Source organism: Delphinus delphis, chromosome 5 (genome assembly GCF_949987515.2).
Source record: "Delphinus delphis chromosome 5, mDelDel1.2, whole genome shotgun sequence".
In the NCBI taxonomy this organism is placed as follows: domain Eukaryota; kingdom Metazoa; phylum Chordata; class Mammalia; order Artiodactyla; family Delphinidae; genus Delphinus; species Delphinus delphis.
Genome location: NC_082687.1, coordinates 105,419,356 through 105,434,888, shown reverse-complemented (window position 1 = coordinate 105,434,888; position 15,533 = coordinate 105,419,356). Strand labels below are relative to the sequence as shown.

At 41.8% G+C, this 15,533-nt stretch overlaps 1 protein-coding gene and 1 pseudogene across 5 annotated transcripts in view; both read left to right on the top strand.

Annotated features, from left to right (window-relative positions):
* The first annotated feature begins 2,248 nt into the window (after positions 1–2,248).
* Positions 2,249–15,533, top strand: part of PPA2 (inorganic pyrophosphatase 2) — an 85,153-nt gene continuing 71,868 nt past the window's right edge. For 4 of the 5 annotated variants that reach the window (XR_009519592.1, XM_060012838.1, XM_060012837.1 and 1 more), the window contains exon 1: positions 2,249–2,466. Coding sequence is in view for 4 of the 5 variants with exons in the window: in XM_060012838.1 (XP_059868821.1) it covers positions 2,283–2,466 (184 nt within the window). In the remaining variant the exon portion in view is untranslated. Of the gene's footprint in view, positions 2,467–3,171; positions 3,363–15,533 lie in introns of all 5 variants that reach the window. The other variant, XM_060012841.1, reaches the window with a different exon arrangement.
* Positions 7,654–9,511, top strand: LOC132425543 (26S proteasome regulatory subunit 8 pseudogene; annotated as a pseudogene).

Here is a 15,533-nt window from a genome sequence, read left to right as displayed (position 1 = left end):
ACTAACTAGTGATGATATCTCCTAGAGATCTTTTTGGGAACTTGGGTAGACCAGTCTCCTAATTTTAACTGTCATGAAATAATTGGAGATGCTGAAAGAACTCAGGTGCCCCACAATGTGAACCTTGTTCACAACTGGAGTAGAAATATGTAAACCTTTCACCGACATTTCCAGGCAATTTGGATATAGGAAAAGAAAATGACATTTATGGCAGACTGCTGGTTATTCTCCAATATTCAGTTTCCATTTTTTCTGTAGTAGTATGGTTCCTAATTTTCATCTGGGCTTATGACCACCCTGAAAAAAGACTGCTAGTTTATAGTTAGTTCTGGACAGTCAACTAAGTGCTGCTCAATGGGACGCAAGTATATGTGGTGTATGCAATTTCTGGGATGTGTTGTTAAGAGAAGGATACATCCTTCTTTTATTTCTTCTTTCTTGCTAGGTAGATTGAAGATGCCATGCTTGGAGCTGTAGCAGTCACTTTGAACTGTGAAGGTTACCTCAGCAATGGAGATCGAATACATCAGAGCAACAGGATAGAAATAAGGTGGCTCCCTCATACAGGAAAGCCCTGTATCACTTACCTCCAGACATTGGTGTTGATCAAAATCCTGACCACTGCCTAGGTAGATGTAAGTACTATCCTCTCTAAATAAAGTTACATGATGACTATAGAGTCATCTTGGTAAGATTTCTGCTTTCTGATTTTTGTGAGTAAAAGCTTGTTTCCACCAATTGTTAAAAATCTTGTCTATCTTGTTAACATTAATAACCAGAGGATGTTGTTTGTAGCCATGGAACAGGGAGAGGTTAACTAGTTTGAATTGGATCAGATCTTGTAACTGTGACTTAATTACTATAAATTAATTGACATAATTTACATAAAGATGTTTGTCTTCTCTTGCAAGGGCCAGAATTTTAAGTTAGAATTATATTTTTCATGAATTTGTGTATTCATTGTGCTTATTAACATTTCATTTATTAGTTAATTTTTATTACCGTAATTTATTATTTTAGAAATGGCTTCTCTTTTAATTAAAACTCTTTCACTTAGTTTTTGCAAAGATCATAAGTGAACTTTTTTGCCACTTCTTGTAAAATTGCTACTCTTCTCTTTTTATTTTTCAATCTATTTTTAATTTAAAAATGTATTGAGGTATTGTTTCAGGTGTACAACATAAAATTATTACTCTTCTTGCTTGCACTTTTACAGATGAAACAACTGAAATATTTGATTTTCTTTAAAAGTTTTAATTTCTAATTAAAAAGTGTCTTATTTAATGCTCTCTTCTGGATTCTCTCATTCTGATTTGTTATGAGAATTGACCTTCATATTTGACAAGGAGGTCATCGACAACCCTGTGAAGGTGGAGGAAGCCGTTTGGAGTGAGATGAGGGAAGAATATGAAAAAGTGGAGATAGTGCCTGTAGAAGATGTTTTCATAAGTGTGTCGGAAAAGCCGATAAGTAGAATTTCATAGGCTCATGAGAGAGATCTGGTAGAGAAGGAGTTCCAGGAACAATTTAACTCAACACAAAGGAGCCATTATCTATGCAAGACATGATGGATGTTCCATTCTTCAAAAATCTCAAGTGCTTGGCACGTAGACAATCCAGTGGGCCGGTCAGGGTGAAATGGGGAATAAGATAAGCTCACAAACATATAGGCACAGTACCCAGTGCCATTGTAGGAATGAAAATGTAAGAAAAAGGAAGGATAAATCACCTCTACTTGGGTTAAACAGAAAAAGGCTTCATGGAGGAGAAGGCATTTGAGGAAGTTACCGTTTTTTGGCTCTATAAGTCACGTCAAGGTCAATTCCTCACAAGGAGGCCTGATCATTATGTCTCAAAGTGATGTTTTCACGTGCGTGCATGCTTTTCTCCTACATTGGACAGGATCTAGAGCAGTGCTTGGCACAGAGTAACCATTCAATATTAAATCACTATAATAAAAACAATATTATGATAGTAAATACTGTCTGGATGAGTAAAGGAGTGAATGCATGTATGCATTAATAAGTGGCAGTGAGCTCCTCAGGGGCGGTGGACCTTATTTTGATTATCTCTGAACCCCGATCTCGCTGCGTGTACCGTGTGTATTACTGGCAGTTCACCGGGCGCTCTAATTTCAAAGAGCAGTCTCCAGGGCCAGCCTGGCTGGGGCGGGTTCCAAGCCCCGGGCCGGGAGCGACGACTCCGGGCGGTAGGGGGCGCCGGCGTGCGGCTGGGCCGGTCCCCCGGCACCACCCGCGCGAAACCGGACCCGGGTCTACGCCATGCGCGTGCGGCTACCACTGCTGCGCACCAGCTGGGCCTGGCGCTTGGGCGTCCCGGCTGCCGCTGCCGCCGCCCGCCTGCCGCGGGGAGCGAGCGCAGGGCCCGGGCCGCGCCGCGCCATGGCTTTTTACCGCACAGAGGAGCGCGGCCAGCCCCACTCTCCCGGTTACCGCCTCTTTTTCAGTAAGTAGCTCGAGGGGGTCCCACCGCGCGCCGCGCCGGAGGCTCGGGATGGGAGCGCGGCCTCCATCCCCTCCCTCTTTCGGGCCCGCCGCGATCGCCGCGCGGTTCTGGTCACTTTCCCGCACGCGGGGGCCAGCGCCGAGCCATGGGAGCTGCCAGAGATGGGGGCGGCGGACTAAGTCCCCAAACGCGGAGCGCGAGACGCAGGGCGGCCGGCTGGGCCGCGCCCGGGTCACCCTGGGCGCGGCCAACCGCCCTCCCCGAGCCGCGGGCGGAGCGCGCGTGGGAGTGCGCCCGGTCACCTGGCCGAGTCGGCAGCCGTTAGCCCAGCCCGCGTCACTGTTCTGGGTTCGCGTTAGCTCCCAACGCGAGGAGCAGAGTCCACTGTTTAGCCGACCTCCCTTACCCTCCCCCCTACCCTCCCGTCCCCCTCCCCTCCCCTCCTTTCCCCTCCCCTCCCCTCCTTTCCCCTCCCCTCCCCTCCTTTCCCCTCCCCTCCCCTCCTTTCCCCTCCCCTCCCCTCCTTTCCCCTCCCCTCCCCTCCTTTCCCCTCCCCTCTCCTCCCCGTCCCCTCCCCTCCCCTCCCCGTCCCCTCCTTTCCCCTCCCCTCCCCCTCCCCCTCCCAGTGGATGTAACAAAACTCCTGCTGAGGGCCGCCCATGAGGCGGGACTTCGGAGATGACAGGTCCAGTGGTTCTTTTTCAGGGCAGGGACTCTGATGAAGGGCCTCCCAGCAGCGTGAATTTATACTCACGAGTTTGCACCTTGAATGCGATCCACGATCAAGAGCCTCGCTGGTTGCAAAGTAGCTCATTCAACTCCGCAAATTGAGCAAACCCAGAGGGCGAAGCGACTTGGGGCACTGACCTGGCCGACTAAGATGGGAAAACACCCAGGTCTCCATTATTCTCATTTTTCTTTGCATCCCGATATTTCACTGTGTAGGTTAGCTATGATGTGAAATAGCCAGGTTGGTTGAGTTGCTTTCATGCCTCACTGATTTCAGAGCCCCGAGGGGAGTAGTACCTTTTATTCTGTAAAGTCGACCTTGCCTTATCGCCCACCTGTTAGGAACACCAGCTCTAGAGAATTTCAGATCTCAGCTCGAATCCTGGATTCTTTAGCTCTTAGCTCTGGGACCCTGGACGAGTTTCCTAACTTGCTGAGCCTTAGTTCTTCTCATCTGTAAAATAGGGCTGTAAGACTTACATGGCATAGTGTATGCAAATGATTAGTCACCAGGTCTAGAATATAAATTCTATTGTTAATAATACTTGTGATCATTATTGATACCTGTAATTTATAAAATGTTTATATGTATGCTATCTGAGCTTAGGGTCGAGGAGTATTTTATGGAAGAGAAAGCTGAATTTGAATAGTTTTGTGGTTATAATGCAGTTGATACTAAAATTCCCATTTTCTTCAGAATTGACTCCATATTCTTTTCCATCCTAATTTAGTCAAGACTGATCAGGTAGAAGGGGACCATTAACAAGAAGACCCAAATTTCTGAATGGATTGTTCCAAAAGGTTACAAAGCAATGGTTTGAGGAACAACTTTCCATAGAAACAGTGTTACAAAATGGCAGTTAGGTTTTTAAGTAGATAAAAGCTGTCTAACTCATAAAATGGTGAAAGTAATACAGTAATAAATGATTGACCAAAAAGTCAATAAATATTTATAAAATGTGCTGGACACTGTTAGATGTGGCACTGAGGAAATTTTAGTTATGGGCCCTGACCTCAAGAGATTGGTGATATCAATATAATTAATTAAGGAAAGTATAAAAACACTAAAAAATTCAAATAAAATTATTTGAATGTTGGCTGAGAAAAAATAGTCTTGAGGCTCCTAGAGCATATGGTGTAACCCACTGAGCACTGACTTTGGCATGGGGAGTCCTAGGCCTTGGTTCTCACTCTGCTGTAACTCACTGTGTGCTGATTGGCCAGGTGATGGCTTCATTTCTTACATGTTCAGTTTCTTTAGCTGTAAAATGAAGCAGTTGACCTACCAGTGATCTTAAAGGTCCTTCTTAGTGATGATAGTCCTTGGAGACATTGGATGAATAATAGATACTCTTAACATTATGTATTGGGGCCGGGCCTCTGTTAGGTATTTTTGAGGCTATATTGGCCTCTCGCTGTGGTTTGTTTCTTTAGCTGCAAGTGTATTTCAGACTCACGATTTTCTTTAACTGGAATGCCACAAATAAAATACATATATATTTTTTTCACTCAGTTGGAACAAATGACAGAAAAGAAGAAAAAAGGTTTTACTGAGGTAAATGGGCAAAAATTGGAAGAAAGGAGAATGTGGTTTGGGGGAGGGGCCAGGTGGTGAGATAGTCATTGGAAGGTATTGTTGGGTTGAACAATTCCTGAACTAAACGCCAGATGGCATCCTTGGCCCAAGACTGTTTACTGCCTGCTGGAAGGGGTAGGACAAAGTGAAAGGAAGCCCCTTTAGGATTAAGGGGTAAGGGGTAACAATGAACAATTTGCTCTTTATAAAGGTGGTCACAAATTGTATATTTTATACTCTGGCAGTATCTATGTGCAGTAGTATGGTGCAGTTCGCTCCCTTCAAAGAAGAACATGAATATAGCACTACTTGGCTGAAAAGTATTATTTAGCGTTATTACAGTGGAATCATCTCCCACATTTCCAAATATATCCCAAGCCTCTGAAATATGAGTGCAGTTGGGAGGTAGACTTTTTGGCATTTCATTTCTGTAAATGGTTCTCTTTACCATCATTCAGAAGAATTAGAATAAATGATAGATGCAGTACTTTTCTTTTTAATTGGTGTTGAACTTTGTGGGAACAGTATTGAAGTGGGACAGGGTGACAGAGGAGAAAAAACATCCTGGTGGGAATCATGAGGCGTCCTGGCCCTGTAATGAACTTTTTGTGTGGCGTTGCATGAGTAATTGAACCTCTCTGTACCTCATTTTATTAAACCACGGAAAGAGGAGATTGGACTTGATCATTTCCAAACTGCTTAGTTGAGCACAAACATCCCATGGTATGTTACTAGGCTTTCTTTAAAGGAAGAGCTTCATGGTTTAATAAATTAGCAAAACACTTCTCATTTTATCACCTTGGGGAGTCACAATGTGCATATTAAAGTTGTTGGAAATTCTTATGTAAAGTAACTTGTCCCAACTTTTGAATCCAAGAGCCCCTGTTTCTCAGAACATTTGTTGACATCTAAGTAACTCTAGAGTTTGATGGAATTCTATTTGAGAAGCATTGGGTTCTACACTAATAGTCAAAACAGTTAGGTTGTAGCCCTGGCTTGACTATTTTAGGCATCGCTTGACATCCCCTAGCTCTGTTTCTCCATCTGTAAAACGGGGATAGCACTGATGATTTTATAGAATTGCTGTGGCAGTTAAATGAGACCATGTTTGTAAAGACTATCACTGTCTCACACATGGCACATGGTTAATGTTTAATATGAATTATTTCTTTTTCCCTTTTGACTTTAAGACCAAAATTCTTGTTACGTTTTGTGAAGGATGAGAACAATGGGATATGGATAGAATTGCATACTTTGAGTAAGTCCTGATTTATTAATTCCAAGTCTTACAGTTTTCATGGGTACCAACTTGCAGTCTTTTGAATTAGTTGTGAAATCATAACGAAGTAAGACTTGTTCATATGGGACCAAAGACATAGCACTGCATGCCAATATTCTTTGGTAGTCTACATGTTTTTGTTTTGTTAATAACTTGAAAATTCATTATTTTCGATTTTTTAACTTTTCCTAAAGGATGAGGAGAAGCTACACTTTTCATAGTTTGGATTTTTTTTTTTACTATGGGATAGGTGACTGGTTCACTTAGAGAAATAGTGCTGTAGATAATTCAGATTGCTTTTATTTAGTGTGAGAACGAATCATGCAGTTCTTTAACAATGAATTTATCATTTTAGTAAGACTGTGCTTATGTTGAAGTTACTGTATGTTTTGTTTTTTACGTATGTCGTTTGAATAGAAGGAGGAATCTGCCATTGAATGTACCACACATTAGGACTTAATAAAATTTACTGAATTACATGAAACGTGTGTTTGAGTCTTAAATATGAGTTCCTGTAACTTTTTTTTTTATTTGGCCCATATCATAAAACTTGAATTGACACAGTAGATGATAATAGTTATTGTGTGGATATAGAAATGTTAGTTATATTTACTTGGTTTTTGTCATTGCTACAGCTTCCAATAAGAATCTCTATAAATGCTTTTAGTAATGATACGTAATAGTATGTTGGTACTTAGCATACATGTAACTATTTGATGTGTATAACATATATAATCAGGTATAAGTTTTGCAGTCCATTCAGTTTCCTCACTTGCTAATACAAGTAATAAACTTTCATCCTGATACAACTTGCTGTTATAAGAGAAAAACATATAGATTACTTACAAAATGATAGAATAAAATCTCATTTTAGTCCAGTCGAAGGGAAAGTTTTGACACTGTTTGGCAATGTCTAATGTATATTGATGGGCCGGATAGAATTCATTAGCTTATGCCCAGTAGGTGTGTAGTCTGATTTTTGACAAAGTGAAATACCAAAACGAGATGGTAGGGTGACTACAGTTGTTTGTCTTATCTCCCTCCTCATAAATATCCTATTAAAGTGATAGTAGGTGGATAAAAAAGGATAACCCTGAAACAACAAATAAGAAGGAGCCATCAGAGCCGGTGATTTCAAGATATTTATAAAGGAAGAAAAGCAGATGGAGATGTGGTTATTGATGAAGCGGCACGGAGGCAGTCCCAGCTGAAGTCTGTGTGCTGAGGGGGCTGTAGTTTCGGAAGAAGCTGAACTGCTTTGCAGAACCTTAGAGAGTTTGTGGACATGTTGATGTCAGATTGGAGAGAGAGTAAGAGACATGTGGAGCCTGACACAAGGGGGAGCAGTTTACGTTTTATCATGGAATAGCACACAGATGTTTACCATGCAGGCCTGGGGCTTAGGCGATGTGCTGGTTCCTTCTGCAGAAATTGAAGAAGGTGTTTGGAGGTCAGTAGCCCAACCTGATGGTGTCGCTGCTCAGCGGAGCTCTGGGCTCTGTGACATTTAGGGAACGCCCCAGTGTCACAGCCAGCTTCTTACCCACACGTCTCCGAGGGAAGCTGGCCGTTCAACAAGCCTCGCTGCATGCACATCAGTCTTTTCTAGCCTCTTATTAAATATAAGCCAAATTGTCAGGGATCACTTTCAGCCAGGGTTTCATCCTCTGTCTGCCAAACTGCTTTGCCAAAAGGTGTCCTCGGCCTGGTGCCATGGCGGCTCTGATGCCCGCGGTCTCCGCGGAAGAGGGAAGATGGCGCTTGATGGACCAGAACAGATGGAGCTGGAAGAGGGGAAGGCAGGCAGTGGACTCCGCCAATATTATCTGTCCAAGATTGAAGAACTCCAGCTGATTGTGAATGATAAGAGCCAAAATCTCTGGAGGCTGCAGGCACAGAGGAATGAGATTAATGCAAAAGTTCGCCTGTTGCAGGAAGAGCTACAGCTGCTGCAGGAAAAGGGCTCCTATGTGGGGGAGATAGTCGGGACCATGGATAAGAAGAAAGTGTTGGTTAAGGTACATCCTGAGGGCAAGTTTGTCGTCGACGTGGACAAGAACATCGACATCAGTGATGTGACACCCAGTTGCTGGGTGGCTCTCAGAAATGACAGCTACACTCTGCACAAGATCCTACCCAACAAGGTAGACCCACTGGTGTCACTGATGATGGTGGAAAAGGTGCCAGATTCAACTTAAGAGATGATTGGTGGACAAGCAGATCAAGGAGATCAAAGAAGTGATCGAGCTGCCCGTTAAGCATCCTGAACTCTTTGAAATGCCGGGCATCGATCGCGCAGCCCAAGGGAGTGCTGCCGTAGGGACCCGCAGGCACTGGGAAGACACTGTTGGCCCGGGCTGTGACTCATCATACAGACTATACCTTCATTCGTGTCTCTGGCTGTGAATTGGTATGGAAATTCATTGCGGAAGGAGCAAGAATGGTGAGGGAGCTGTTTGTTATGGCCCGAGAACATGCTCCATCTATCACCTTCATGGATGAAATTGACTCCATCGGCTCCTCACGGCTGGAGGGAGGCTCCAGAGAGGACAGTGAAGTCCAGCGCACGAAGCTGGAGCTGCTCAACCAGCTGGATGGCTTCGAGGCCACCAAGAATATCAAGGTCATCATGGCGACTAATAGGATTGATATCCTGGGCTCGGCACTGCAACGCCCAGGGTGCATCTACAGAAAAATTGAATTCCCACCCCCAACGAGGAGGCCCGGCTGGATATTTTGAAGATCCGTTCTTGGAAAATGAACCTGACCCGGGGGATCAACCTGAGAAAAATTGCTGAGCTCATGCCAGGAGCGTCAGGGGCTGAAGTGAAGGGTGTGTGCACTGAAGCCAGCTTGTACTCACTACGGGAGTGGTGAGTCCATGTCACCCAGGAGGACTTTGAGATGGCAGTAGCCAAGGTCATGCAGAAGGAGAGTGAGCAAAGCATGTCCATCAGGAAGCTATGGAAGTGAGGCAGATACCCTTTGTGTGGATCCCTCAAAGCTCTGTAGGACAGGAAAAGAAAAAAAAAGGTGACCTCCATGTGGCAAATTTAATGATCAATTTAAAATTCTCATCTCATGTGAATTCTCAACAGTATTTTCACAATGAAGCCCTCTTTCTTCCTTGAAATGTTTTCTTTTTCCTTCTGGGACGGTGCTTTTATCTTCTTTTGATGGCTTCTCCTTCAGCAGTCTCCCTTGCTGGATCCTCTGATCTGAACTCTAACCTTTGAAACGGCTCAGGACTCTGTTCTTAGCCCACTTATCTATCGTTCTCTCTCTAGAGCAGGGGTTGGCAAGCCCTTTCTGAAAAGGGCCAGATAGTAAATAGTTCAGGCTTTGCAAAACCTGTGGTTTCTTACAACTACTTATCTCTGCGTTGCAGGGCAAAAGCAACCAGAGAGTAAAAGTATGGGTATGGCTTTTGTTCCAACAAAAGGTTATTTACAAAAATAACAACAGGCCATGTGCTGGCTTTGGCCCATGCTCTGGAGTTTCTGTTGTTGCTTTTGCTGTAGATGATCCCATCCAGTCCTGTAGCTTGAGATACCATCTGTGCCTCCCAGATGTGTAACATTAGCTCTAGTCTCTTCTTGAGCTCAAGATTTACAGATGCAGTAAATGTACTCTGTATTTCCACTGAAACGTCTAAGAAGCATCTAAAGGTTAACGTATACAAGACAGAGCTCTTGGTCCCCTACCCCCACCCAACTATTTCTTTCTGTCTTCTCACCTATAAGCAGTAACTTAGGAATCACTGTTGTGGCCACCACTACTCTTAGCCCATATCTAGTTCATTAGTTTCTCCCTTCAGTCCAGCTTTTTTTTTTTTTTTTTGCGATATTCGGGCCTCTCACTGTCGTGGCCTCTCCCGTTGCGGAGCACAGGCTCCGGACGCGCAGGCCCAGTGGCCATGGCTCATGGGCCCAGCCGCTCTGCGGCACGCGGGATCTTCCCAGACCGGGGCACGAACCCATGTCCCCTGCATTGGCAGGCGGACTCTCAACCACTGCGCCACCAGGGAAGCCCCAGTCCAGCTTTTGAAATGTATGCAGAAGACAATTCTCTCCACTCCCACCCTTGCCACTATATCCATGTCACCATTGTCTTTCACTTGACCAATTGCAGTAGCCTCCTGATTCTTCACCTTGCCTCCACCATTGTCCCCTGAAGTCTGCTTTCCACCAGAAGTCATCTTGATTCTTTAAGATGTACATCTGATCATGCCAGGTTCTGCTCCTCGTATACAAGTTCCTGTGTGGCCTGATACTGGGCTTCCCCTCTGAATTCATTGCTTACCACTCTTCCTTTTGATCACTGTGCTCCAGCCATCCTGGCCTCCTGACTGTTTCTCAGACACGCCGTGCATATTCTTGCCTCTGAGCTTGCTCTGCATGCAGTGTTCCTGTCTAGATGTCTGCTTGACTCACGTCCTCACTTCATTCAGCTCTGTGCTGAAGTGTTACCTATCAGAGAGATCTTCCCTGGCATTTCCATATTTCTCTCTTTCCCTCCTTTCTTGCCCTGTACCTGCTAGAGTTAAAAACATCTTCATTGCTCCTATGCATCGCCTCCCCCACCGGAGTATAAGTTCCGTAAAAGCAAGGAATTTGTATACCTAGTACCTAAAACAGTGCTTGGGATACTGTATGTGTTCAGTAAATATTTACTGAATGAATGATTTTAAGAAAACCTCTTAAGCTAAATGGGAAAAAAAGAAAGTAGAAAGAGAACTTGAATTTTTCAAAGTCGCATGGGTGTCCTCTGAGATTTCAGAAGCGATGGCGCCCGTTAAGAAGGAAGAGGAGGCTGTGAAGAAAAGGCAATCAAAGAACAAGAACTCTTGGAAATTAAAATTGTGATGTTAAGACAAAGAAGTCAGTGGATGGTGTAGTGGGTTGAATGGTGTTCTGTTGTTTTAAGCCACCAGGTGTGTGCTAATTTGGTATAGCAGTCCTAGAAGGCTGATACAGAGGAGTTAGAACATAAGGTAAATAAATCTACCAGAAAGTAAACAAAATGTCTGAGACAGCAAAAAAATGAGGAAGAAAGAAGAGACATAGAGATTTAATCTAGGAAGCCTAACATTTGGCTAATATGAGTTCCAGAAAAAAAAGAACAGACAAAACGAAGAAGAATTTTCCAAGGAATAGTGGAAGAGATCTAAGAATTTAAGTACCCAAGTGTTCTGAGTCCCAGACACTTTCTTGTGAAATCTCTGAAAACTGACGCTTTTATAAAGAAGACGCTAAAAGTCCCTGGGGTTGGGGTCGGGGGTGGGGAGGGAGAACAGGTCACCTGCAGAGGACTGAGAATCAAACTGGTATCTGACTGACCCAGCAGCGCTGAAAGCTCAGCAACTGGACTAATGCCTTTGAAGTTCTGAGAAAATGATTTTCCTCCTAGAATTTACCCAGGCAACCATTAATCTAGGGTAAAGATTGAATCAAGATGTTTCAGACGTTTAAGGACTTGGGAAATTTACCTCCCATGCATCCTTTCTTACACAACACAAGTTAGGGATATGCTTCTGCAAAACATGTAAGTAAACCAAAAAAGGTGAATGCATGGGATCCAGAAAACAGATCTAAGCTGGAAACCAACAAAGCAGAGTCTAAGGGTGCCAAGAAAGCTTCCAATCCAGATTGCAACAGGAAGAATGAGATTTCCAAAGGGAGCCGCTTGGGTAGAGAGAGAATTCCATAGTTTTTATGGAAGCTGTGAGACATTTGAATAATTGATAGATATGATTATGACTGACAATGGAAGGAAGAAAATTAGAAGCACAAGTCATAGAAGCTGAACAAGAAAGGAAATTTATTTATGACATTCTACCTGGCCAAAAATCAACACACAGTGTTTCTTAAACTTGCCTGGCTATATGAATTATTTGGGGGTGCTTGCTAATAATACAGATATCCAGATTTCTCTCCTTAAGATTTTGATTAGATATGGGGGTCCAGCGATCTGTTTAACAAGTAATTCAGATTTTTCTTAATCTTAGGAAATATACTAACAGGAAAAGCATAGAAAACTCAGTGTGATTATAGAACATTTTATGAGCCTTGAAAAAATAAAAGTGCAGAAGATAAAATTAGAAGAGAGAAGGATGAAGAAAGAGAGGTAAAAAGCCAGTTAGCTGAGTCAAGAAATACTGTATATGTTTGGTGGAGCAAGGACTAAAGCTGTGAAGTATTAAGATTGGCCAATAGAGAATTTAAAGGGAAAGGTTGGGGTCAAATTAACTAAACTTACCTCTCAGAGCTGAAATCAGTAGACAATATTCTAAAATTGTAAATTAAAAACTAACCATATAAATATATTATTTAGGGAGATGAAGATAACATCTAGATCTAAAGTAAGTTAAGGAGGCCTAGGTGGGTTGCTCTAGAGTGGAGCTGGATTGGAGAGAGGTGGGGACTTTTTTTAACCATGCACATGCATTGCTTTGTTTAAATAACAACAAAATAGATTTTTATAAAAGTAAATTGGCAACGACTTGGTTTCAATTGTAAAGAAGCAACCAGTCTGAGATATAGATAATGAAGTTCAAACTTAAGATTTATTGCTAGTTTTCTCTGAGGCTCTAAGAAAGGGCTGTTTCTAATCTGTGCTTCAGTTGTATCTTTACAGGGTGATTACCACAGTGCTTGCTGCATGTACCGTGTCTGTCTGTCTATGCCTCATAGGTATAATATGGATTACCCTGTTCATTTTATAGTTGATCAGGATAGGTAGTACAGGTTTCTCCACTATCCAGAAAGGGAGCAGTCCTGTGAAACCATTCGTAAGCTGAAATGGCATAAAGCAAAGAAGCAATACCTCAGGATACATCTTGCTAATGAATGCACAAAATAAATGGAGAGAAAGCACAGGTGCTCATAGACACAGTTCAAAGCTATGGCAGCTTGCTGCTGAGATGATGAGTGTATAGTTCCCAGGGAAGGAGCTTGGCTGGCCACTCTCACTGCTCAGGGGTGCTCGCTGCCTCTATAAGAGCTGCTGGAAAACACACCGAGTGCTGTTTTCGATTTTTGCCTTTTTTTGTAAAAGTGAAAATCCTCTTAGGATTTCTTTCTGTTAGCAAAAACAGGTACTAATGTAGGTCTTTTGTAAAAGTGAAGTGGCATAGAGCAAACTTTTCAAAAAGCAGGGGATACCTGTACCTATCTTTAAATCCACCTTTAGAGAATCTTAATACCCTTTAAGTGGAGCCTAATAGTATACTTATATCACTGACTCTAGAAAACTTTTAATGGGTTCTCAGCCTGCCTTTGTGTGTTAGGTCAATGGTTAGCTCTCTAATTGTGCCAAGAGGACTCCTTTATTTTTTAAATTTACAGGATGATGCTGATCCTGATAACATGTAGTACTCGCCCTGTCTTATCTGTGGGCATTGCTCACATTTTAGCACTTTTGTATTCTGGCATCTAGTATGTTGCCTTTTACATAGTACTAAATCGTATCTTGCTTAATTGAAGAAAATTGAGAAAATTAAGTTTCAGAGAAATCGAGTGGCTTAATCAGGCTCAGCAAATAACGTGGCAGATTCTTGGCCTCTGTGTTCGTTGCTCCTGTGCAAATTTATTGGCATGTTGCTCATCAAAGCATTATGATTATCAGATATCTAAGGCCCTATTTTATTTTCCCAGAAATTATTCTTTTTTTCTTTATTATTATGTTTTTATTTAAACTATTTCATGATCCAAATGGCTTCTAGTAGGTTTGGTTATCTGAGTCAGACCATTCACTTACATTTATATATTTTTTACCTTCCAAAATGGCAGTTAGAAAACAATTTTAATGTATATATTGGCATTACCTTAGTGTTTGAATATATTTAGATCCCAATTTAAAGAAAGAGATATCGCATGCTTCTCACAGATCTTTAGATTTTAGTGATCACAGCCTGGTCTAGTCCTGTTTTTCCTCATACTTGAGTAGCATGTGCTCCTCTTAACATCTTAATAAGTTTGTTGGGGCTTGTCCCCAGTTAAGGAGAGCTTTAGGGAAACTTAACACAAAATCAGTGTGCCAAAGGTATCATTTACCCTTAATTACAAAGGCAGCCTAGCTATTCTGTCAAGTTTCCTGTACTTCATTAATTTTAATAACAAACTTTCCTGGTTTGTACAACTTCCTGAATTCTTAGAGCTGAGATTATTGTTAATTTCCATCACAATGATAGGTTCCAAATGTAACAACTGAAGTAATATGCTAAAGGATTACATCTTTCTTCTCTTCAAAATTCTACCTTATCTTTGTGACTTAAAGTGGAGAAAAGGATCACAGATGGTTGATTGTTATTTGGAATAAGTGTTTCTATTTATATGTTAATATACTATATTTTTCTTAATTGCCATCTCTTTTTTATTTGCTCCATATATACTTATTTTAAAAATTACATAGGATAAAATTCACTCTTCTTTTTGGTGAACAGTTCTGAGTTTTAGTAGAAATATAGATTCATTTAAATATCATCACAATCATGATACAGAACAGTCTATCACTCCCCAAAATTTCCTGTGGCCCCTCTTTCAAGTCAACTCCACCCTCTACCCTCATCCTCTGGCAACCACTGGTCTGGTCTTTATCCCTATAGTTTTGCCTTTTCCAGATGTCATCTAAATGGAATTGTTTGAGTCTAGCTTCTTTCACTTAGCACGTTACATTTTAGATTTTTTCATTTTCTTGTGTGTATCAATAGTTCACTCCTTTTTATTATGGACTAATATACTATTCTGTAAAGTGCCATTGTGTGGGTGTAACAGTTTGTTTATCCATTTACCAGTTGGACATTGGGGTTACTTCCAGTTTTTGTGGTTATTGAGTAAAGCCACTATAAACATACACTTAGAAGATTTTGTGCAAACATAAGGTTTCATTTTTTCCTGGTTAAGTACTTAATAGTAGGATTTCTGGGTCATATGTTTAACTTTATAAGAAACTGCCAAACTCTTTTCCAAAGTTGCTGTACCATTTTCATTTCCTGCCACTACATTTTATTTTAATAAAAAATATGTAAATGTGACCCACTTAAGTACCCTTGTTATTTATAGAAAAGTAAATAATCAAGCAACAAACTGATAATTTTGTTCTTTCTGTTCTTGTGTTGCTCATAGAAGACTTTAAAATCAGGCACAGAATTTGAAATTTGATGTGGTATGCAAAAGAGAAGTTTTTTTTTTTCGAGATGCATCCTTTTTAACTGATGGAAAAGAGCTTTACAGATCATAGTGAGTTTTATACCCTTTGCCACTTGTGTGCTTTTTCTCATCTTTATCCTACTTTGTGCACCGGGGTCCTTCATGAGTTAGCTTGTTGCTAGGGTGGGAAGAGAAAAATTACATTAACAGCTTGTACAGAAAAATGAAATAGAGGTATTTGCTCAGCAAATATTTACTGAATGCCTACTAAGTGCTGGAAACTTTTCTGGATGCTGGGGATCCAGTAGAGAGCATAACAGAGCAAACAGCAACA